The 26,842-nt window shown below is 39.1% G+C and overlaps 1 protein-coding gene across 1 annotated transcript in view; it reads left to right on the forward strand.

Annotated features, from left to right (window-relative positions):
- pic (DNA damage-binding protein pic) overlaps nt 1-26,541 on the forward strand; it is a 224,519-nt gene extending 197,978 nt beyond the window's left edge. The window contains exons 23-24 of the mRNA XM_070092474.1: nt 9,687-9,795; nt 26,338-26,541. Coding sequence (XP_069948575.1) covers nt 9,687-9,795; nt 26,338-26,421 — 193 coding nt within the window. The 3' untranslated portion in view covers nt 26,422-26,541. The remainder of the gene's footprint in view (nt 1-9,686; nt 9,796-26,337) is intronic.
- The last annotated feature ends 301 nt before the right edge of the window (nt 26,542-26,842 follow it).

The following is a 26,842-nucleotide window of genomic DNA, read 5'->3' on the forward strand; positions in this document are numbered from 1 at the left end:
AATTTTTTGAAATATTCTTTGACCAACCCTTGATGGAAATTATTGTCAGGGAAATTAACAAATATTTTGAGTACACCATGGCAAATACGATCATATCACCACAGTCAAGACTACACCGGTGGAAAGAGACGACTGTTGCAGAAATGTATTTGCTTTTTGCAACAATAATGCTTATGCCTCGTGTCTATAAGCATAACATAAAAGCATACTGGTCCACTGATCGGGTAATTTCTACCCCGGTCTTCAGTGAAATCATCCCAGTGAACAGGTTTATCTTACTGTTACGTATGTTGCACTTCTCTGACAAAACCAGGCCTGACAGAAGTGACAGGTTATACAAGATTAGAAATGTTTTTATGTATCTCAAACAAAAGTTTAGCATGTACTTTTATCCATTCAAGAATCTTGTAATTGATGAGTCTTCGATTTTGTTCAAAGGTAGGCTGTCATTCAAGCAGTATATACCGAGCAAGAGGAAACGCTTTGGTATAAAACTGTTTGTACTCTGTGACTGTGACAGTGGCCTGGTATTGGATATTGTTGTATACACGGGAAGTAAAATATTGAAAGATACTAAGACGTTATTGGGTATCTCAGGTGACGTAGTGAGAAGCATGATGGCACCTTATCTTGGTAAGGGGCATACATTATATACTGATAACTGGTACACAAGCCCTTTACTCAGTGATTTCTTGCGAGTGAACAAGACAGATGTGTGTGGCACAGTGCATTCTAATCGTAAACATATGCCCAGGCTCAACGCAGGTGCTCGTGGTGATGCATGTGTTTACTGCCAATGACATCATGGCATTACGGTGGCATGACAAACAAGATGTCACATTGTTGACAACCATTCACCGTAACGAAATGCAAGACAGTGGCAAAGTTGATCGAGTAACTAATGAACATATTCGAAAACCAGTGACAGTGATTGATTATACACAAAACATGTGCTTGGTTGACAAATGTGACATGCAGATTGGCTTTGTTGATTGTGTTCGTAAAAGTTACGAGTGGTACATGAAACTTTTCTTCCATCTCATGGACATTTCAATGCTCAATGCATATAATATGTACCAAATGAAAACTAGCAACAGACCACCGTATGGTGAATTTTGTTTGCCAGTTGTCAGACAACTCATAATGAAGTACCAGGTAACAACACCTGCCATACAAGGTCCTCGAACTCCTCAGGATATACCCAAGCGTTTGAGGAGGGAAGGTGATCATTTCATAATACAGCTTCCTTCAACTCAGAAGAAATTTGCTCAGAAGAGATGTGTTGTCTGTGCACAAACAAAACGACGGCAACAAAGACGCAAAGACACTTGGTTTATGTGTGAGGAATGTAAGGTGCCTCTGTGCATGGTGCCTTGTTTCAAGGAGTTCCACAAGCTCCAGCAGTTCTAAAACCATGTCCAGTGATTGTAAATATGTAAATATATGATAGAACATTAGTATTATACAAGATTTGTGCATGTTTATTGTAATAAACAACAGTGGTAAACAATAATATGATAATAACTTCGGTGTGGTTATTGTGTTCAATACAGTGAGTTTATATATATATACATTATATACAGTATTGGTCTCTCAGGCCCCAAATGTTAGTAGGAAAAGAAAAAAATTAGAAAAGAAAAGAAAAAACTACAAAAAACGTTAAATAAAGTAATGCGCGTATGTGGAAATCGTCAATGTTGCCGCCACCACGTCATTTTGGGTCAACTTCTCGGCACTGTATCTCGGTAAGTACTGATCAGAAAAATTTTTGTTTTCTTGTTACCTTCACAAAAATATACTCTTCAATTCTGTAAGAATTTTTTTTTTTTTTTTTTTTAATGGACACTGGAGCACCACTTCAGATTTTGGACTTGGACCCTGAAGGGGTTAAGTACAAGAAACTGCCTATTTACCTATTTAAACTGCCCAATAAAGTGGTCAGAAATTGGTAATTTGGCCAATTTCACACAAATTTTAAGAGATTCCAATTTCAAAATAGGGTGCAGAATGAACAGTGCAGACATTCCTGGCACTAAAATAACATGTTCTCTGTTCATTAGTCACTCTCCAGGCTCCTCTTATATTACTCTTGCTTTCCATTTTGAATTTTTATTCACCAAAAAATATAAGATTTACTGTTATGCAGACTACTGCATTATTGTAATAATTGTATAAATACAGGTCCTCCATCACAAATCCGGCATCATTGGGACCTGTAGTGTGCCGGATTACTGAGTTTGCCGAATTACAGAGTGGTTAGGTTAGAATACACTTAATAAAATTAACCAACTTGACTTACACAGTTCATTGAACATCGGCAAAAATCGAACATTTCCGCTACTTTGAGCTCAATTTCAAGGTACTTTTCGTCGTGAAAGCAATAAAAATCATGTCTATTTCTATAATATATCTTCCATTCTATCAAATGAGTCCAAAAAATGAGAATACAACCATAAAAACCACACGAAAATATAATGCAAAGAGGCGGCTAATGGCTGAGGGGTTAACTCCCTTATTTATTGTCTGTCTTTTTTATTTTTGTTGTATGTTAAGAAGCATCTTTCCATCATACATTGCCAAAGTTTCAATGAGATAGCCCAACAAACAACCGAGAAAAAAAAAATATTTACCAGAAATCATATTTGGCAAGCCCAAGCCAGGTACTGGAAATAAGTCACTTTTTCTGACTTTTCTGGGTTATCCTAGGTTCTCTTTACATACACTGCTATGTATGATAATCTATGTAACTGTATTTGTGTACACCTGAATAAACTTATTTTCTTCTAGTCTGTCAACTGAGTACAAGAAACTGCCAATTCACTTATTTCAACTACCCAATAAAGTGGTCAGAAATTGGCAATTTGGCCGATTTCACACAAATTTCAACAGATGCCAATTTCAAAATAGGATCCAGAATAAACAGTGCAGACATTCCTGGCACTAAAATAACATTTTCTCTGTTCATTAGTCACGGCTACAGGCCCCTCTTATATTATTCTTGCTTTTCATTTGGAATTTTTATTCATAAAAAAAATAGAAGATTTACTGTTATGCAGACTGCTGCAGTATTGTAATAATTGTATAAACAATGTCAAGCCATTCTTGACGCCGTACTGGAATTTAGACTGGCAGGCGGACAGGTATTGGACGGTGACGTCATTTGTTTACTCTTGAGCTTCGCTAAAGAGTAGAACATTTTCGCTACTGTGAGCGCAATTTCAAGGTACTTTTCGTCATGAAAGCAATCAAAATCATATCTGTTTCTGTAATATATCTTTCATTCTATCAAAAGCGGCCGCTAATGGCTGAGAAGTGAACTCCGCTATTTATGGTCTGATTTCTTTCATTTTTGGTGTACGTGAAGAACTATCTTTCCATCATACATTGCCCAAGTCTGAATAAGATAACCCAGCAAATAGCTGAGAAAATAATAATATAATAATAATAATTATTATTTACTACACATACATGTACAAGGTATACAGACATAGCTGACATCAGTGACACACTACTGTATAGAATGGTGCTTGTTATGCAGAGTATTTCAAGAAAATTAAGTCAGTGTCCCAGGATAACACCCACACTAGTCGGCTAACACCCAGGTACCCATTTACTGATGGGTAAACATAGACAACAGGTGTAAAGAAACATGCCTAATGTTTCTACCCTGGCTGGGAATCGAATATTTACCAAAAATTATATATGGCTAACCCAAGCCAGGTACTAAAAATAAGCCATGGTAGGTAAGACACATAGGCAACAGTTAGGCAACTTTATTCCGAAACGTTTCGGAATAAAGTTGCCTAACTGTTGCCTATGTGTCTTACCTACCAACCTGTCGGTATTGTATACCATTTTGATGTTCATCAAAAATAAGCCATGTTGATTTTTTTTGGGTTATCCTAGGTTCTCTACACATGCTGCTATGTGTGATAATCTGTATAGAGAAAATAACTTTTTTGTTTCATGTTTATGGTGCAGTATGAGTGTATATGACAGTTAGCCCTGTGCTATACTCTGTTTTCTCTAATATAAGCTCCCAAGACAGGGATAGGAGAATGGTATTTGTATACCATATTCTCTTCATACCTCCGTCGAACTGCTCGGAGTTATGCCAAATATTATTTATTCTGGAGTATTTAACATGTTTTATGTTATTTATATTGTTTATTATGTCATATTAGATCAATTGTGATAGGCAAATAAGCTGTAGTGTTGATATTAGCATAATAATAAAGCATATTCTCCTGCTTCATGAGACTGAGTTCATGGCAACCGACAGTGGCTTCAAAGCCACTTTATCTTTAATGGATAATGTACTGTGTAGGTGCTTTACATAATGAGAAGCATTTCTTTTATTCATTGAAACCATGGCTAGGGCTAAAAGTAAGTAGGTTAAAACAATAAATGGAGAAAAGGATATTGGAATGACCTATGCAGCAAGTAGCGCCACCAAACAGTACCAGCAGGTTGGTGTGGCGACCCTGGAAATTTGAAATTATGCTAGCCATAATTAGTGCCGAATAACTGAAGGAACCAAATAACTGATTGCCGGATTTGTGATGGCAGACCTGTAATGTCAACCCATTTGTGACTTCATATATAGACCGGCCAGTTGGACACACATTGTATGGTGATGTCTTTTGTTTACTCTTGAACATCGATAAAAATTGAACATTTTCGCTGCTGTGAGCTCAGTTTCAAGATAATTTCCATCATGAAACCAATCAAATTCATATCTATTTCTGTAAAGTATCTTCCATTCTGTCAATTGAGACCAAAAAAAATGAGAATACAACCATACAAAAATACACTGCAAAGTAGCTGTTTTACACCAAAAAACACGGTTGCATTTTTTCTCATTATCCGCTGTATGCTCTAGGATTTTTTTTATATATAGTGCACACTTACCATATAGATCTGTTCTCTTATGTATAGATCCAAATTTACTGGTCACAGCTTATCTGAGTGAGCTGAGCTCATGGTGACCAACAGTGGCTTCAAAGCCACCTTATCTTTTATGGAGATTGTATGGTAATGTATAGAATATATGGCAAGAGGTAGATAGGACAAAGGGAAAATGGCAACAACAAGAAAGAGAGAAGTGAAAGTGTATAAACTAAGGAACGAAGAAGTTTGGGTGAGATATAAGCAACTATTGGCAGAAAGGTGGGCTAGTGCAAGTATGAGTAGTGGGAGGGTTGAAGAGGGTTGGAATAGTTTTAAAAATGCAGTATTAGAATGTGGGGCAGAAGTTTGTGGTTATAGGAGGGTGGGGGCAGGAGGAAAGAGGAGTGATTGGTGGAATGATGAAGTAAAGGGTGTGATAAAAGAGAAAAGGGTAGTTTATGAGAGTTTTTTACAAAGCAGAAGTGTTATAAGAAGAGTAGAATATATGGAGAGTAAAAGAAAAGTGAAGAGAGTGGTGAGAGAGTGCAAAAGGAGAGGAGATGATAGAGTGGGAGAGGCACTGTCAAGGAATTTTAATGAAAATAAGAAAAAATTTTGGAGTGAGTTAAACAAGTTAAGAAAGCCTAGAGAACGAATGGATTTGTCAGTTAAAAACAGGGTAGGGGAGTAGTAGATGGGGAGATGGAGGTTTTGGGTAGATGGCGAGAATATTTTGAGGAACTTTTAAATGTCGACGAAGAAAAGGAGACAGTAATTTCATGCACTGGCCAGGGAGGTATACTATCTTCTAGGAGTGAAGAAGAGCAGGATGTGAGTGTGGGGGAGGTGCATGAGGCATTACGTAGAAGGAAAGGGGTAAAGCAAATGGAACTGACGGGATAATGACAGAAATGTTAAAAGCAGGGGGGGGATGTAGTGTTGGAGTGGTTGGTATTTTTGTTTAATAAATGTATGAAAGAGGGGAAGGTACCTAGGGACTGGCAGAGAGCATTTATAATTCCTTTATGTAAAGGGAAGGGGGACAAGAGATTGTAAAAATAATAGAGGAATAAGTTTGCTGAGCACATACCAGGAAAAGTGTATGGTAGGTTTATTATTGAAAGAATTAGAGGCAAGACAGAATGTAGGATTGCAGATGAGCAAGGAGGTTTTAGAGTGGGTAGGGGATGTATAGATGTGAACAGTATTTAGATAAAGGTAGGGAAGTTATCATTGCATTTATGGATTTAGAAAAGGCTTATGATAGAGTGGATAGGGGAGCAATGTGGGAGATGTTGCAAGTACAGTGGACCCCCAGTTTACGATATTTTTTCATTCCAGAAGTATGTTCAGGTGCCAGTACTAACCGAATTTGTTCCCATAAGGAATATTGTGAATTAGATTAGTCCATTTCAGACCCCCAAACATACACGTACAAACGCACTTACATAAATACACTCACATAATTGGTCGCATTGGGAGGTGATCGTAAAGCAGGGGTCCACTGTATATGGAATAGGTAGTAAGTTACTAAATGCTGTAAAGAGTTTTTATGAGGATTGTGAGGCTCAAGTTAGGGTGTGTTGAAGAGAGGGAGACTACTTCCTGGTAAAAGTAGGTCTTAAACAGGGATGTGTAATATCACCATGGTTGTTTAACCCTTTGAGGGTCGACAGGCCCTCTCCGAAACTCGTTCTCAGGGTCGGCCAAATTTAAAAAAAAAAAAAATTATTTTCTCTTATGAAAAGATAGAGAATCTTTTCCCGATCATAAAGACACCAAAAGTTTGAAATTTGATAGAAAACTTACGGAATTATGCTCTCGCAAAGTTAGCGGTCTCGGCGATGTTTATGCATCGGCGATTTTGCCCACTTTGAGCCCCATTTTTGGCCAATTTCGCTGTACTAGTCGACAAAAAACGTGAATATTTCGCTAGAACTCCATTTTTTCTATCGAATGGGTGAAAAAACCACCCATTTATGAAATTCAACTATCCAGTACAGTGGTCAGAATTTAGCAATTTTGCCAATTTCACACAAATTTCAAAAGATGCCAATTTCCGAATAGGGTCCAGAATAAACAAGAAAGACATTCCTGGCACTAAAATGACATTTCCTCTAGTCATTAGTCACGTCTCAAGGCCCCTCTTATATTCTTTTGCTTTCCATTTTGAATTTTTATTCTCACAAAAAATATAAGATTTACTGTTATGCAGACTACTGCATTAGTGTAAAAAATGGTATAAATATTATTGGTGCACTTGTGAAAGAATATTAGACTCACCAGTTGACGTGTATTGCACGCTTGGCACGATTTGTTTACTTTTGAAGTTTGGTAAAAATCGAACATTTCTGCTACTTTGAGCTCAATTTCAAGGCACCTTTCATTGTAAATCCAGCCAAAATCATCTCAATTTCTGTAATATGTCTTCCATTCTATAAAATGAGACCAAGAAAACTAGAATACAACAATAAATACCATACGAAAATACACTGCAAAGTCGCTGATTTATTCCAAAAAAATGGTCAAAGTTTTTTTTTTCTCATTATGCACTGTGTGCTGCAGGATTTTTTTTAGACTGTGCACACTGACCACATAGACCCATTCTTTCATATGAAGGCCTACCAGCTTTCTCCCACTAGATTTGAGGCCGCTAGAATTTATGCGTACTAGTACGTCAAAAACCCCTACGCGTAAGACGTACTAGTACGACGAAAACCCTCAAAGGGTTAATATATTTATAGTTGGGGTTGTTTCTTCCTCCGTAAGCCATGCGTGTTGTAAGAGGCGACTAAAATGCCGGGAGCAAGGGGCTAGTAACCCCTTCTCCTGTATAAATTACTAAATTTAAAAAGAGAAACTTTTGTTTTTCTTTTTGGGCCACCCTGCCTCGGTGGGATATGGCCAGTTTGTTGAAAGAAAGAAAAAGAAGTTGGGGTTGTAAAAGAAGTAAATGCTAGGGTGTTCGGGAGAGGGGTGGGATTAAATTATGGGAAATCAAATACAAAATGGGAATTGACACAGTTACTTTTTGCTGATGATACTGTGCTTATATGAGATTCTAAAGAAAAGTTGCAAAGGTTAGTGGACGAGTTTGGGAGAGTGTATAAAGGTAGAAAGTTGAAAGTGAACATAGAAAAGAGTAAGGTGATGAGGGTATCAAATGACATAGATGAAGAAAAATTGGATATTGACATGTCAGCGGATGGTTGTATGAAGTATGAGGTTAACCATATAATTGAAGGAAAAAAGGTGAGTGGCACATTGAGGTATATATGGAGACAAAAAACATTATCTATGGAGGCAAAGAAGGGAATGTATGAAAGTATAGTGGTACCAACACTTATATGGGTGTGAAGCTTGGGTTGTAAATGCTGCAGCAAGGAGGTGGTGTAGGTGTCCTGTCTAAGGGCAATGTGTGGTGTAAATATTATGCAGAAAATTCAGTGTGGAAATTAGGAGAAGGTGTGGAGTTAATAAAAGTATTAGTCAGAGGGCTGAAGAGGGGTTGTTGAGGTGGTTTGTTCATTTAGAGAGAATGGATCAAAGTAGAATGACATGGAGAGTGTACAAATCTGTAGGGGAAGGAAGGCGGGGTAGGGGTCGTCCTTGAAAAGGTTGGAGGGAAGGGGTAAAGGAGGTTTTGTGGGAGAGGGGCTTGGACTTCCAGCAAGCATGCATGAGCGTGTTAGATAGGAGTGAATGGAGACGAATGGTATTTGGGACCTGACGATCTGTTGGAGTATGAGCAGGTAATATTTAGTGAGGGTATTCAGGGAAACTGGTTATTTTTATATAGCCGGACTTGAGTACTGGAAATGGGAAGTACAATGCTTGCACTTTAAGGAGGGGTTTGGGATATTGGCAGTTTGTAGTGATATGTTGTATATCTTTATACGTATATGCTTCTAAACTGTTTGTGTTCTGCTCACCTCTGCAAAAACAGTGATTATGTATGAGTGAGGTGAGAGTGTTGAATGATGAAAGTATTTTCTTTTTGGGGATTTTCTTTCTTTTTGGGTCACCCTGCCTCGGTGGGAAATGGCCAACTTGTTACACAAACAATAAAAAAAAAAGTATGGTGTATGTGCTTTACACAATGAGAAGCATTTCATTTATTTGTTGGAACCATGGCTAGGGCTAAAAGTGAGCAGGTTGTGACAATAAATGGAGAAAATCAAATTAGAATGACTTATGCAGCAAGTAGCGCCATCAGACATTAGCGGCAGGTTGGTGTGGTAACCCCTGAAATTTGAAATTATGTTAGCCAAAATTAATGCCAGATTACTGATGGAACCGGATTACTGATTGTTGGATTAGTGATGGCCAACCTGTAGTAGTAAATCTAAGAGTATTTGTGTATTTAAAAATTTTTGGAAGTTTTTTGTTGCAAAATCAGCTGTATTATTCTAAACCATTCTTACATCTTGCGGAAAAACATTCAGTTTTTCTTTGGTGTTGTATACTATGCTATTTGTCATTGTGTATTCTTGAAACAGTAAAGTGGTTAATACTGTACTTTATAGTTAATATCTTTAACAACAAAAATTACATAATGTATAATGAACTTACATCTAGCATAATCATTTCAGCAAGTAAAATGCGAGTAAAAGAGTAATCATAGTACAAAAATCACAATTAATTACTTCGATTGAATACAAGTATATTAGCTAAATTTTACTTGCAGGAAAAATATCCATTTTATATTCTCATATATAGTTATATTGTTTTTACCTCGTTAAAGATATAAGCTTTATCTAAGTTCGTGATTACTAAATACTGTGCATTTTCCCTAGTACTGAGCGCAAAACCGATAGGTGTGAAGGGTTCATTGATGGCGACCTAATTGAGAGTTTCTTGGACCTGGGCCCAGAGAAGATGAAGGAAGTGGCACAGGGACTTATGGTAAGTTACAGTTAATATCTTGTTAATGTAATAATTAGACTTTCAATAAGATGATTATTATAACCTGCAGGTTACTGTAACTGTTGTTAACCCCTTTTACAAGATTCATGGGCAATATACTAAACGTTATACAATGGAACCCCGAGTTTCGTGATTAATCCGTTCCAGAGAGTCTGCTGAAGGACGAAATTGAAGAATGGCGAAACCATTTTCCCCATAAGAAATGATGGAAAAAAAATTAATCTGTTCCAGGCACCCAAAAATATTAAAAAAAGAAAAAAAAACTTTTTTCCAAATTAAATAAAGATTTACATACAGAAAACAATGAAAAATCAAATACATACATATATAAAATAATGATAACATTACACTTACCTTTACTGAAGACTTCTGGGTGGATGGAAGACGGGAGGAGGGGACAGGATGAAGGTGCACTATTGTTTGGAAGGGGAATCCCCTTCCATAAAAATTTCAGGTACCTAATCCTTATCTGGGGTTACTTCTGTTCTTTGTTTTTTAATGCCACTGGGAACAACTTGAGAGTCACTGGACCTCTGTTGCACAAAATATCTGTCCAGAGAGCTCTGTTTCTGACATTTCTTTAAAATTTCCCTAAAATTGGACACAACATTGTCATTGTACAAGTTGCCAATACGGCCTGCAACAGCATTGTCAGGGTGAAGTTCATCATCCATAAATGTTTGCACTTCAGTCCACTTTGCACAAGTGTCCTTAATCTTTGAAGAAGGTACCTTCCTCTATCTCTCTTCTTCCTCCTCTGAAGCAATTTCCTGAGCTGTGGTCTGTTGCTGTTGCAGATGAAGCTCTTCATTGTGGCCCTCTTCCAACTCTTCTACATCCTCCAAACTCACATCCAGCCCCATGGAATTTCCCAGTGACACAATACTTTCCACAACTGGCATAGGCTCCTCAGGGTCAGCCACAATCCCTTCAAAGTCCACATTCTGGCCACAATTTTCTCCAAGCAGAGCTCAAAGTCCTGCAAATCACTCCTTCCCAAGCCTAACCTATAAGGTTTATGCAATGGAGGATATTGAAGTGATCTTTCCAGAACTCTCTTAGAGTCAATTCAGTGTCTGAGGTCACTTCAAAGCATTTTTGAAACACTGCTTTGGTATACAGTAGGGCCCCACTTATACGGCGGGTTAAGTTCCAGGCTGTCGCCGGAAAGTAGACATCGCCGGAAGGCAGAGCTCCATTTTTTTCCATTTATAAATGCATATAAATACCAGACAACAAGTTTACACTAAATTATATTAAGTTAGTAATAGAACTAGGCATTAAAAACACACAAAGTAAAATACAGTCACAGTAAATTCATTACTTATCTTAAAATATTTGTAATCTTAATGTAGGGAGAGAGGTGAGTAGTACTTATTTGTAGGAAGTCAGGTGCAGGTAGCCCAGGTGTAGGTAGCACTGGCTCCCCGTCTCATACTTAATATACGATATTTAAAACATCCCAGAGGTAAAATGCACATTCAGTACACTCATTATTTACCTTAAAATATGTGTAGTCTTAATATAGGAAGAGAGGTGAGTAGTATTTTTTTGTATAAAGTCAGTGTAGGTAGCCGGTAGGTGTAGCCTGCCTGGGCTACACCTACCGGCTACCTACACTGTGGCCCAGAGCCATATTACTAACATCGACATGCCTTGTTCACTGAATTTAATAATTTCTAACAACTACCTTTAGATGCCATCATAAACGAAGGTAGAAGTAATGAATAATTCATGCCGAAAATTGTAAACAAAAGCGGAGTGGGGGAGTGGCTGGGCTAAACGCAGATTCATATACGTTTTCTCTGATTGCTGAACAGAGAGAAAACGTAATGTTGTCCCTCCACCCGGCTCCACAGGTATTATTATCAGAGCATATAAAATATGCAATAAATGCCAGACAACAAGTTTACACTAACTTACATTAAGTTAGCAATAGAAATAGGCATTAAAAATGCAATAGAAGGTAAGATACACACAGAGTACACTTATTACTTACCTTAAAATATTAATATTAATGTGTGAGAGGTGAGTGGCAGGGTGTTTATTGAATAAAATCAAAATGGCACACCATCATCCTCTAACTTGGCACTTAAACAACCATGGTGATATTACACATCCCTGTCTAAGACCTACTTTTGCCATCACTTAGTAACTTACTAACTATTCCATATACTTGCAACATCTGCCACATTGCTCCTATATCCCCTCTATCATATGCCTTTTCTAAATCCACAAATGCAATGAAAACTTCCCTACCTTTATCTAAATACTGTTCACATATATGCTTCAATGCAAACACTTGATCTACACTTCCCCTACCCACTCTAAAGTCTCCTTGCTCATCTGCAGTCCTTCTCTCTTTCTTACTGCTAATTCTTTCAATAATAAACCTACCGTACACTTTTTCTGGTATACTCTGTAAACTTATTCCCCTATAATTTTTACAATATCTTTTGTTCCTCTTCCCTTTATATAAAGGAGCTATACATGCTCTCTGCCAATCCCTAGGTGCCTTCCCTTCTTTCATATATGTATTAAACAAAAATACCAACCACCCCAACACAATATCCTCCCCTGCTTTTAACATTTCTGTCATGATCCCATCAGTTCGAGCTGCTTTACCCCCGTTCATTCTTCGTAATGCCTCATGCACTCCTCCCCCACACTCACATCCTGCTCTTGTTCACTCCTAAAAGATGTTATACCTTCCTGGCCAGTACATGAAATTACCACCCCTCTTTCTTCATCGACATTTAAAAATTCCTCAAAATATTCCCGCCATCTACCCAATACCTCCATCTCCCCTTCTACTAACTCCCCTAATCTGTTTTTAACTGAGAAATACATTCATTCCCTAGGCTTTCTTAACTTGTTTATCTCACTCCAAAATTTTTTCTTATTTTCATCAAAATTATCTGATGGTGCCTCTCTCACTCTATCATCTGCTCTCCTCTTGCTCTGTCTCACCACTCTCTTCACCTTTCTGTTACTCTCCATATACTCTGCTCTTCTTATAACACTTCTGCTTTGTAAAAACCTCTCATAAGCTAACTTTTTCTCTTTTATCACACCCTTTCGTCATTTCCACCAATCACTCTTCTTTCTTTCTGCATCCACTCTCCTATAGCCACAAACTTTTGCCCCACATTCTAATACTGCATTTTTAAAACTATTACAACCCTCTTCAACCCCCCCCCCCCCCCACTAATACTTGCACTAGCCCACCTTTCTGCTAATAGTTGCTTATACAGTGGAACCTCTAAAATTGAACTTAATCCGTTACAGGAGCTAGTTCTAAATTCGAAAAGTCTGAAATTCGAAGCAATATTTCCCATAAGAAATAATGGAAATACAATTAATCCGTTCCAGAAACCCAAAAATATTCATACAAAAAATACATTTTATAGAGATTAATTACAGTTTTACATACAACAAATACTATAGTTTTTAATTATGTATAGTAATACATATAAAATAACATTTTTACTTACCTTTATTGAAGATTGGTGATGGCATCTGGAAGATAGGGAGGAGGAGAGAGGGAGTTGGGGTTAGTGTTTGGAAGGAGAATCCCCCTCCATGAGGACTTCAGGTAAAGCCCTCTCTGGGGTTACTTCCCTTCTCTGTCTTTTAATGCCACTAGGACCAGCTTGAGAGTCACTGGATCCCTGTCTCACAAAATAACTGTCCACAGTCCTCTGTTTCTGGCACCTCTTTAACATTTCCCTAAAATGGGACATACTTCTGTCACTGATGGCTTGTTTCAGCTTGCTCAGGGTGGTACTTCTGCACAAACATTTGGACATCATTCCACTTGGCACAAATCTCCTTAATCTTTGAAGAAGGCACCTCATCCACTCCCTATATTAACACCTTTCGCAACATCAGCTTCCTTGATTTGTTCTTTCTTTGACAGGATAGAACCGATGGTCGACTTGTTTTTCCCATACATCCTGGCAAGCTCAACAAGTCTCACACCACTCTCATACTTCTGTATTATTTCCTTCTTCACATCTATGGTGTTTCTCACTTTCTTTACCACAGGGGTACCACTAGCAAGTTTCTTTGGGCCCATGGCAGCTTATTTCACAGTCCCACAAGCACTAAACGCAACGAAATATTCGTAAAATGCGTGAATGAGAGCGCAGGTTAGTGTTCACTCAAGCATAAACAAAGCTAGACTGCTCATGGCACCTGCGCGGGGATGCGGACAGAGTTGGCCGGCAGACAGGTCCCGTACCCGACGGTCCGAAAATAGGGGCGCGTTCAATAATAGGGACACAGTTTGTCTGAAAAAATGGTCCTATTTTCGAAACGTTCGATATGTGATATGTTAGATTTTTGAGGGTCCACTGTATCTCACTCTAACTTCCTCCTCCCTTAGTTTATACACTTTCACCTCTCTCTTACTTGTTATTTTCCTTTTGTCCCATATACTTCTTAGTCTAACTTTAGCTACAACTAAATAATGATCCGATATATCCATTGCTCCTCTATAAATATGTACATCCTTAAGCCTACCCATCAACCTTTATCCACCAATACATAATCTAACAAACTACTTTCGTTACATGCTATATCATACCTTGTATGCTTATTTATCCTCTTTTTCATGAAATATGTATTACTTATTACCAAACCTCTTTCTACACATAGCTCAATTAACCCTTAAACAGTCCAAACGTATATATATATATATATACACGTTCACTCGCGCAGCGCCCCGAATATTTTGAAAAAAAAAAGTTTTCTTTTTTTTTCATAGAAAAAAAAAGAACACATTTTTTTAGGTGTTTTAGAATAAAAGAAAAATTAGGGTCAGTACTTACAGAGATACGAGGCCGAGAAGTTGGCACTGGATGCTCATGTGACGGCAACATGGAGTCCTGCTGCTTGCAGAAGTGTTGCCGATATACCTTTTTTTCTGTTTTTCATATTCTTCTCTCTTTCAACACACCGGCCATATCCCACCGAGGTGGGAACAAGAACTAGAAAGAAAATAGGAGAAAGCCCAGAGGGGTGTATATATACATGCTTGTACATGTATGTGTAGTGTGACCTAAGTGTGAGTAGAAGTAACAAGACATACCTGAAACCTTGCATGTTTATGTGACAGAAAAATGGACACAAGCAATCCTACCATCATGTAAAACAATTACAGGCTTACATTTTACACTCACTTGGCAGGACGGTAGTACCTCCCTGGGCGGTTGCTGTCTACCAACCTACTACCTAGATTTTTCATATTATTTTATATAATTTTTATTTTCTGATAATTACAATTTATAGTAGTTCTTGTCATTTCATAACCAATCTTTGTTCTGACATTAGTATTAGGTACTCAAATTGTACTCAAATTGTCACAAACACACTGACAGGTGGACATTTCCACCTGTCTTAGCCATTTACTATTGTCTTGGAATATATACAAAGTATTTATATGTCCCAGCAATGTTTTGGATATGTGGAAGTATATAATAATAATAAGAAAAAGGAGGAGAAGGAGGAGGAGGAGGAGAAGGAGGAGAAGGAGGAGGAGGAGAAGGAGGAGGAGGAGAAGGAGGAGGAGGAGAAGGAGGAGGAGGAGAAGGAGGAGGAGAGAAGGAGGAGGAGGAGGAGGAGGAGGAGGAGGAGGAGGAGGAGAAGGAGGAGGAGGAGGAGGAGGAGAAGGAGGAGGAGAAGAAGGAGAAGGAGGAGGAGGAGGAGGAGAAGGAGGAGGAGGAGAAGGAGGAGGAGGAGAAGGAGGAGAAGGAGGAGGAGAAGGAGGATGAGGAGGAGGAGAAGGAGGAGAAGGAGGAGGAGGAGAAGGAGGAGAAGGGGGAGGAGGAGGAGGAGGACGAGGAGGAGAAGGAGGAGGAGGAAAAAGGAGGGAGGAGGAGGAGGAAAAAGGAGGGAGGAAGAGGAGGAGGAGGAGGAGGAGGAAAAAGGAGGGAGGAAGAGGAGAAGGAGGAAAAAGGAGGGAGGAAGAGGAGGAGGAGGAAAAAGGAGGGAGGAAGAGGAGGAGGAGGAAAAAGGAGGGAGGAAGAGGAGGAGGAGGAGGAGGAAAAAGGAGGGAGGAAGAGGAGGAGGAGGAGGAGAAAAAAAAGGAGGGAGGAAGAGGAGGAGGAGGAAAAAAAAAGAGGGAGGAAGAGGAGAATAATAATTTTTTTTTTTATTATCACACTGGCCGATTCCCACCAAGGCAGGGTGCCCCGAAAAAGAAAAACTTTCACCATCATTCACTCCATCACTGTCTTGCCAGAAGGGTGCTTTACACTACAGTTTTTAAACTGCAACATTAACACCCCTCCTTCAGAGTGCAGGCACTGTACTTCCCATCTCCAGGACTCAAGTCCGGCCTGCCAGTTTCCATGAACCCCTTCATAAATGTTACTTTGCTCACACTCCAACAGCACGTCAAGTATTAAAAACCATTTGTCTCCATTCACTCCTATCAAACACGCTCATGCATGCCTGCTGGAAGTCCAAGCCCCTCACACACAAAACCTCCTTTACCCCCTCCCTCCAACCTTACCTAGGCCGACCCCTACCCCACCTTCCTTCCACTACAGACTGATACACTCTTGAAGTCAGTCTGTTTCGCTCCATTCTCTCTACATGTCCGAACCACCTCAGCAACCCTTCCTCAGCCCTCTGGACAACAGTTTTGGTAATCCCGCACCTCCTCCTAACTTCCAAACTATGAATTCTCTGCATTATATTCACACCACACATTGCCCTCAGACATGACATCTCCACTGCCTCCAGCCTTCTCCTTGCTGCAACATTCATCACCCATGCTTCACACCCATATAAAAGCGTTGGTAAAACTATACTCTCATACATTCCCCTCTTTGCCTCCATGGACAAAGTTCTTTGTCTCCACAGACTCCTAAGTGCACCACTCACCCTTTTCCCCTCATCAGTTCTATGATTCACCTCATCTTTCATAGACCCATCCGCTGACACGTCCACTCCCAAATATCTGAATACATTCACCTCCTCCATACTCTCTCCCTCCAATCTGATATCCAATCTTTCATCACCTAATCTTTTTGTTATCCTCATAACCTTACTCTTTCCTGTATTCACTTTTAATTTTCTTCTTTTGCACACCCTACCAAATTCATCCACCAATCTCTGCAACTTCTCTTCAGAATCTCCCAAGAGCACCGTGTCATCAGCAAAGAGCAACTGTGACAACTCCCACTTTATGTGTGATTCTTTATCTTTTAACTCCACGCTTCTTGCCAAGACCCTCACATTTACTTCTCTTACAGCTCCATCTATAAATATATTAAACAACCACGGTGACATCACACATCCTTGTCTAAGGCCTACTTTTACTGGGAAATAATTTCCCTCTTTCCTACATAATCTAACTTGAGCCTCACTATCCTCGTAAAAACTCTTCACTGCTTTCAGTAACCTACCTCCTACACCATACACCTGCAACATCTGCCACATTGCCCCCCTATCCACCCTGTCATACGCCTTTTCCAAATCCATAAAAGTCACAAAGACCTCTTTAGCCTTATCTAAATACTGTTCACTTACATGTTTCACTGTAAACACCTGGTCCACACACCCCCTACCTTTCCTAAAGCCTCCTTGTTCATCTGCTATCCTATTCTCCATCTTACTCTTAATTCTTTCAATAATAACTCTACCATACACTTTACCAGGTATACTCAACAGACTTATCCCCCTATAATTTTTGCACTCTCTTTTGTCCCCTTTGCCTTTATACAAAGGAACTATGCATGCTCTCTGCCAATCCCTAGGTACCTTACCCTCTTCCATACATTTATTAACCCTTTGACTGTTTCAGGCCCTTTTCTGAAACTTGTCATTCTATGTCGATAAATTTAAAAAAAAAAATTTTTTTTCTTATGAAATGATAGAGAATCTTTTCCCGATGGTAATGACACCAAAAGTTCGAAATTTGGCCGAAAACTCGTGGAATTACGCTCCCGCGAAGTTAGCGGTCTCGGCGACATATGCGTACTGGCGATTTCGCCGACTTTGAGCCCTATTTTCAGCCAATTCCATTATTCCAGTTGACCAAACTCATAGCTATTTCTTTAGAACTCCATTTTATCTATCAGCTGAGTACAAGAAACCTCCCATTTACCAATTTGGACTACCCAATATGGTGGTCAGAAATTGGCAATTTGGCCAATTTCACACAAACTAAAAAAGATGCCAATTTCAAAATAGGGTCCAGAATAAACAATGTAGACATTCTTGGCACTAAAATAACATATCGTCTGTTCATTAGTCACATCTCTAAGCCCCTCTTATATTATTATTATTGCTTTCTATTTTGATTTTTTATTCATACAAAAAAATACAAAATTTACTGTTATGCAGACTACTGCATTATTGTAAAAATGGTATAAATAATATCAGTGCATTAGTGAAAGAATATTAGACTCCCCAGTTGACGTGTATTGGATGTGTGGTGTGATTTGTTTACTCCTGAACATTGGTAAAAATTGAACATTTCTGCTACTTTGAGCTGAGTTTCAAGGTCATTTTCATCGTCAAAGTAATGAAAATCATCTCTATTTCTGTAATATGTTTTCCGTTTTATCACCTAAGACCATGAAAACGCAAATACATCGATAAATACTATATGAAAATACACCTCAAAGTCGCCGTTTTAATCCAAAAAAACGATCAGTTTTTTTTTCTCATTACGCACTGTGTGTTGCAGGATTTTTTTTATGTGGTGCACACTGACCACACAGACCCTTTCTCTCACATGTGGGCCTACCAGCTTTCTTCCGCTTGATTTGAAGCCGCTAGAATTATTGAGTATATATACGTCAGAAACAGTGGCGCGTAAGACGTATTTATACGGCGTAAACAGTCAAAGGGTTAAATAATTGCACCAACCACTCCAAAACTATATCCCCACCTGCTTTTAATATTTCTATCTTTATCCCATCAATCCCGGCTGCCATACCCCCTTTCATTTTACCTACTGCCTCACGAACTTCCCCCACACTCACAACTGGCTCTTCCTCACTCCTACAAGATGTTATTCCTCCTTGCCCTATACACGAAATCACAGCTTCCCTATCTTCATCAACATTTAACAATTCCTCAAAATATTCCCTCCATCTTCCCAATACAGTGGACCCCCGCATAACGGACGCCTTGCATAGCGGACAATCCGCATAGCGGATGCCTTGCATAGCGGACAATCCGCATAGCGGACGCTTTGATCGCTAAAATTTTGCCCCGCATAGCGCCCAAAAACCCGCTCAGCGGCCTTCGTCCGAGACGCATCCAATGTGCGGCCTGAGCCACGCTCACATGTTCCGCGGGTGGCATTGTTTACCAGCCAGCCTCCGCGGTAACATCCAAGCATACAATCGGAACATTTTGTATTATTACAGTGTTTTTGGTGATTTTTTTCTGGAAAATAAGTGACCATGGGCCCCAAGAAAGCTTCTAGTGCCAACCCTACAGCAATAAGGGTGAGAATTACTATGGAGATGAAGAAAAAGATCATTGATAAGTATGAAAGTGGAGTGCGTGTCTCAGAGCTGGTCAGGTTGTATAATAAACCCCAATCAACCATCGCTACTATTGGTGGTACAGCTGCTGCTGCTGCTGTATCACCGTCAGCTGCTGCTGCACTGTCAGCTGCTGCTGCTGTACTACCGTCAGCTGCTCCTGCTGCTGTAGTACCGTCTGCTGCTGCTGTAGCATCATCTGCTGCTGCTGTAGCATCGTCTGCTGCTGCTGTAGCATCGTCTGTTGCTGCTGTAGCATCGTCTGTTGCTGCTGTACCACCGTCAGCTGCTGCTGCTGCTGTAGCATCGTCTGCTGCTGCTGTAGCATCGTCTGCTGCTGCTGTAGCATCGTCTGCTGCTGCTGTAACATCGTCAGTTGCTGCTGTAGCATCGTCTGCTGCTGCTGTAGCATCGTCTGTTGCTGCTGTAGCATCGTCTGCTGCTGCTGCTGCTGCTGCTGTAGCATCGTCTGCTGCTGCTGTAACATCGTCAGTTGCTGCTGTAGCATCGTCTGCTGCTGCTGTAGCATCGTCTGTTGCTGCTGTAGCATCGTCTGCTGCTGCTGCTGCTGTAGCATCGTCTGCTGCTGCTGTTACATCGTCAGTTGCTGCTGTAGCATCGTCTGCTGCTGCTGTAGCATCGTCTGTTGCTGCTGTAGCATCGTCTGCTGCTGCTGCTGCTGTAGCATCGTCTGCTGCTGCTGTAACATCGTCAGTTGCTGCTGTAGCATCGTCTGCTGCTGCTGTAGCATCGTCTGTTGCTGCTGTAGCATCGTCTGCTGCTGCTGCTGCTGTAGCATCGTCTGCTGCTGCTGCTGCTGTAGCATCGTCTGCTGCTGCTGTAACATCGTCAGTTGCTGCTGTAGCATCGTCTGCTGCTGCTGTAGCATCGTCTGTTGCTGCTGTAGCATCGTCTGCTGCTGCTGCTGCTGTAGCATCGTCTGCTGCTGCTGTAACATCGTCAGCTGCTGCTGCTGCTGCTGTAGCAACGTTGTTGGTGTGGCTTATTGAGAATACCAAGAAACAATTAACCCCAGAGGATTTGCCACCCAGGATAGCCCAAAAAAGTCAGTGTCATCGAAGACTGTCTAACTTATTTCCATTGGGGTCCTTAATTTTGTCTCCCAGGATGCAACCCACACCAGTCGACTAACACCCAGGTGAACAGGGAAAATGCCTGGAACTAGTGCTCATATTGGTGAATTTAGAGCCAGCAAAGGTTGGTTTGAGAGATTTAAGAATCGTAGTGACATACACAGTGTGATAAGGCCTGTTCTGGAAGAAAATACCAAACAGGACCTACAGTACTCAGGAGGAAAAGGCACTCCCAGGACACAGTGTCTCATCAGTCATTGCTGCATCTTCAATAAAGGTAAGTGTCATTTATTCTTCATTTAGTAGAGTAGTACATGCACAATATATATTGTGCATGTACTACTCTACTATTGTGCATGTATCCTTCTCTTTGTGTGTAGGAAAATGTATATTTCATGTGGTAAAATTTTTTTTTTCAAACTTTTGGGTGTCTTGCATGGATTAATTTGATTTCCATTATTTCTTATGGGGAAAATTCATTCACATAGCGAACATTTCGCATAACAGCCAGCCCTCTTGCACGGATTAAGGTCGCTATGCGGGGGTCCACTGTACCTCTAACTCTCCATTTAATAACTCTTCTCTCCTATTTTTAACTGACAAATCCATTTGTTCTCTAGGCTTGCTTAACTTGTTAATCTCACTCCAAAACTTTTTCTTATTTTCAACAAAATTTGTTGATAACATCTCGCCCACTCTCTCATTTGCTCTCTTTTTACATTGTTTCACCACTCTCTTAACCTCTTAACATAATAATAATAATATGTAATAATAATAATGCCTGGAAATAAATGATATAAAATACCGACATAATGGAAATATAAACACATATGCAGTATAATGTGATCCTTTATTGACAACGTTTCACCCACACAGTGGGCTTTTTCAAGTCACAAACAGATCTACCTGGGTGGAATGTACACGAGTATTTATAGTCAGGTTCAGAATGTTGGGTCAGGTGGAGAATGCTGCATCTGATGATCTACCGAGTGGGGTTATAGAGTCTGAAATCTTGGGTAGCTTTCCAAGCTACCCAAGATATTTCCAATAATAATGCTTAATAATAAGTTCCCTTGAAACATGAAAAACAAAGTCCACCCCTGACAGTGACATGATAAGGGGAGATAACATCTGATAAGAGCTGACGTTTGATGAGCATACACAAGGGTGGGGGAGAGTGCAGCTGATAAGGAAAGATTAGATGACCATCCCCCTCGCTTTCTTTTTGCTGGTACACAAACATTTCTGTCTATTTGTCTGTCTGTCAAACTCCCTGTTTATCTGTCTAGCTCTCTCTCTCTCTCAGAGAGAGCTATAAGACTGCGTCATCATGTTTACTCACATCTTCAAGCAGAGTATAACACTTTGCTGGATTTTTGGGTTATCCTAGGTAATTTATACTACGTATACTTGTATATATGTGTACCTGTGAGACAGAGATAGACAAAGACAGATTGAAAGAGATAGACAAAGCCAGAGACAGATAGACAGAGACAGAGACAGATAGAGACAGAGACAGATAGACAGAGACAGACAGACAGAGATAGAGATAGACAGAGATCGTCAGACCCTAAACGTGGGGTTAACATGACTTTCCTCTTAAAAGAGGAGTGTTAATATGACATTACATCAGTGAATCCTTGGTGTGTACCGCACTGTTTGCTCTAGATGGGGCTCAATTTAACTGGCGCTCCCACAAGGTACTAAGTGGTCCCAGATTTTTTTATTACTGTGCACACCGAGTGTTAAGACCAATTCTATGCTGACCAGGCATCTCAGGTCAATGGTGCCAGATTTGGAGGCAGGAAAATTAAAACATATACATGTATATACGTTTGGGGCGCTACGCATAAGAACGTATATATACATTTGGACCGTTTAGGGGTTAAAGGCTCCCCATTTCATTTATCCCTGGCACCCCAAATTTACCTACCACTCCCTCCACAACATTTTTACCCACTTTAGCATTGAGATCCCCAACCACAAGTATTCTCTCACTTAGTTCAAAACTCTCCATGCACTCACTCAACATTACCAAAAATTTCTCTCTTTCTACACTTCTCTCTTCTCCAGGTGCATAAACACTTACTATAACCTACTTTTCACATCCAACGTTTACTTTACACTACATAATCCTTGAATTTATACATTTATATTCCCTCTTTTTCCTGCCATAACTTATCCTTCAACATTATTGTTACTCTTCCTTTAGCTCTAACTATATTTGAAACCCCTGACCTAATCCTATTTATTTCTCCCCACTGAAACTCTCCTACCCCTTTCAGCTTTGTTTCACTTAAAGCCAAGACTTCCAGCTTTTTCTCCTTCATAACATCCACAATTATCTCTTTCTTATCATTCACACAACATCCATGCACATGCAAACATCCCACTTTGATGGTTTTCTTCTTTTTCTTTTTAGTAAGCTATACGGGAAAAGAGGTTACTAGCCCATTGTTCCCGGCATTTTAGTTGACTCTTACAACATGCATGGCTTACAGAGGAAAGATTCTTATTCCACTTCCCCATGGATATGAAATGAAAGGCACTAAGAACAAGAACTACTAAAATAAAATCAAAGTAAACTCAGATGAGTGTGTACACATAAATGTGTACATGTATGTGTAGTGTGACCTAAGTGTAAGTAGAGTAGCGAGACGTACCTGAAATTTTGCATGTTTATGACACAAAAAGACATCAGCAATCCTACCATCATGTAAAACAAATACAGGCTTCCTTTTTACAGTCACTTGGTAGGATGGTAGTACCTCCCTGAATGGTTGTTGTCTACCAGCCTACTGCCTGTGTACTCCGATAATTATACTTATGTGCATCTGTACCTAAATAAACTTATGTACTGTGCTGGCATGCAGGTACACATTAAAATCAATAAGTGTGTTCCTATAGTCTTGATGCCATAGTAATAATACTAATACATAATAATAATCACTCTTGGGCACATTAAATGTCTTATTTTACATTAATAGAGACATTTTCATTAATCCATCTGTGATATTTTCTTCAAAGTTATATATGAAACACATTACATAGCATATAAACATAATACATACACCCACAGTAGAGAAAATTTCACATAAATATGAGATGTGGTAGCCGGGTGAGGGGAAAAAATTCTGTTTTCTCTAGTCCAACACCTGAGAAAATGTGTATCAATGTGCATTTGACCCAGTGACTTCCCTTACGCATTGAGGTTTGTTTACAATTCTTGGCATGAGTACTACTCATCACTTCTCTGTCGTTTACAATGGCATCTAAGGGTACTCGTTACAAAATAAGTAAACTCAGTGAACAAGGTATATCACTGGTAATAATAATAATAATAGTACCCCTCTGGAGTGCTTTAAATGTCGTATATTACATGTGGGTGTGGTTGCCATGTGGGCTACCATACTGACTTTCTACAAGAAATACTCACATCTCACCCTACATTAAGACCACACATATTTTAAGGTAAGTAATGAGTGTACTGTATGTGTATTTTATCACTCTAGGGCATGGTATGGTAGCCAGGTGGGCTATACCTACCACACCTGACTTTCAACAATAAATGCTACTCACCTCTTGCCCTATATTAACCCTTTGAGGGTCCATGCCGTAGATCTACGGCTAAACATTGAGGGTCCAAACTGTAGATCTACACCATGAGCTCAGCTCACTCTGATAAGCTGTGAGCAGTAAATTTGGGCCTAGATATGAGAGAATATATCTATGTGGTATGTGTGCACCACATAAAGCAAATCCTGCAGCACACAGTGCATAATGCGAGAAAAAAAACTGAGACCGTAATTTTCTATTAAAACAGTGACTGCAGTGTTTTTTCACATGTTTTTTATAGTTGTATTTGCGATTTCTTGGTCTCATTTGATAGAATGGAAGACTTGTTACAGAAATAGAGATGGTTTTGATTGGTTTTAGTAATGGAAATGGGTTGAAACTGAGCTCAGAATAACAGAAAAGTTAAATTTTTGCCGATGTTCAAGAGTAAACAAATGATCCCACACGTCTAATACACGCCAGCTGGTGGGTCTAATATATGTTCACAAATGTGATGATATTATTTATACAATTATTACAGTATTGCATAACAGTAAATCTTCTATTTTTTGGTTTGAATAAAAATTCATTATGTGAATAAAAAATCAAAATGGAATTCATTTGTAAAGCTTGAAAACATAACTAATGAACAGAGGAAATGTTAGTTTAGTGACAGGAATGCCTGCATTGTTTATTCTGGACCCTATTTTGAAATTAGAATATTTTGAACTTGGCATTAAATTGGCCAAATTACCAATTTCCGATCACTTTATTTTGTAGTTGAAACAGTTGACGTGGCGATTTCTTGTCCTCAGTCGTTAGAATAGAAGTAATACTAGTGAAATAGCTAAGAATTTGGTCGACTGGAGTAATATAATTGGCGTAAATTGGGAGTCAAAGTCGGCAAAATCGCTGATGCATAAATATCACTGATCAGCCGGGCTGTGGCTCGTACGTTGGTTTGCGTGCAGCCAGCAGCAACAGCCTGGTTGATCAGGCTCTGATCCACCAGGAGGCCTGGTCACAGACCGGGCCGCGGGGGCATTGACCCCCGGAACTCTCTCCAGGTAAACTCCAGGTAAACACATCAAAATTCGCGAGAGCATGATATCGTCAATTTTCCATCAAATTTCGTACTTTTTGTTTTATTACCTTCAGAAAAAGATTCTCTACCATTTCATAAGAAAAAATAACAAAATTATTTTTTGAAAATTCTTGGACACTGGTGCACACTTCAAAATTTGATACCTTAAAATAGTTTTAACCCTGAAAGGGTTAAAACTATTTTAAGGTAAGTAATGAATGTACTGTGTATGTATTTTACTTTTTATTGTTTTTTTAATGCCTGGTTCTACTGTTAGCTTAATATATGTTAGTGTAAAGTTATCTGGCACTTGTATGCATTATCAGTGTAAGTTTAAAAAATGGCGTTCTGCTTTCCACCAATATCTGCTTTCTGGCGGTAGCCAGGAACCTAACCTGCCATATAAGTGGGGCTCTACTGTATAACATCCAAGTGCCGCCCATTAAATCAGAATAATGTTAAAAAATGGCAAAAATTGCTCTTAAAGTACTCTACTATATATAGTCACTTTACTGATTTACAGATATACTAAAAAAACATTGAAAATAAAGGAGTTAAAATGCAATTTAACCAGCAGAAATGTTAAATTTTTGCCGGTGTTCAAGAGTAAACAAATGATCCCACACAATTTAACCAGCAGAAATGTTAAATTTTTGCCGATGCTCAAGAGTAAACAAATGATCCCATACGTCTAATACTCACCAGCTGGTGGGTTTAATATACGTTCACAAATTTGGTGATATTAATTGCTCTACTATATATGTAGTACTTTACTGATTTACAGATATACTGAAAAAACATTGAAAATAAAGGAGTTAAAAATGCAATTTAACCATTGGGATTTTGCCCATAATTTTAAAAGTTCATTATTTCAAGGGTTTATTGTACATTAAGGTTCAGAAATGGCAGCATATGCAATATAAACATAACTTGTAATAAATTCCAAACTAGCTCATTTATCATGTGAGTGGTTCATTTAGTTGTACTGAGAAATGAGAATGTGTGGAGTGAACGAGGACTACCCTAGCTAACATGTTAATGAAAGTTATCACTTAGCTGTACTGAGAAACTAGTATGGAGTTAATGAGAACTGCTATAGCAGATGTAAACAAGTGAGAAAGGAGTAGGAAATACATTTCTGGTACAAGTATAAAAGTGTCAATCAGGGTAAAATACCAGTAGAGTAAATATTCATTTCTTTGTGAAAGTTTTTGTATTGGGTTGTACATACATATTTATCAGTTAATTGTGTAGTTTTGATTTCATTTTCAATCCTCAGATCAACGATGGTTCTGGGATGAAAACCGAAGCCACTCCAGATGATCTTATAAAAACTGTAGAAGAACTGACTAGAATCCATTGAGTGAACAGATGACGAGAAAAGTTATAACCTAGACTTCAAATGTACAGTCTTCAAAGTATACACAAACACACACACACACACACACACACACACACACACACACACACACACACACATACATACATACATACATACATACATACATACATACATACATACATACATACATGCATACATACATACATCTCAGTTCAGTAGGATCCAGGACAACAGGAAACTGGCAGTTACATCACAACTTACAGCTTACAAAACAGTTGAATTATTAGAGCATGTTCGTTATTTGTACCTATTATAACTTAATTATACAGTCTTTGTGGATCCTTAATTTTAAAACCTTCATATTTCAAAACTTTGAAATGTGAAGTTCAAATCATAAATAATAATAATAATAATATAATATACCATTATTTTTCATAGTTTG

The sequence above is a fragment of the Cherax quadricarinatus genome, chromosome 39 (assembly GCF_038502225.1).
Source record: "Cherax quadricarinatus isolate ZL_2023a chromosome 39, ASM3850222v1, whole genome shotgun sequence".
Lineage (NCBI taxonomy): Eukaryota > Metazoa > Arthropoda > Malacostraca > Decapoda > Parastacidae > Cherax > Cherax quadricarinatus.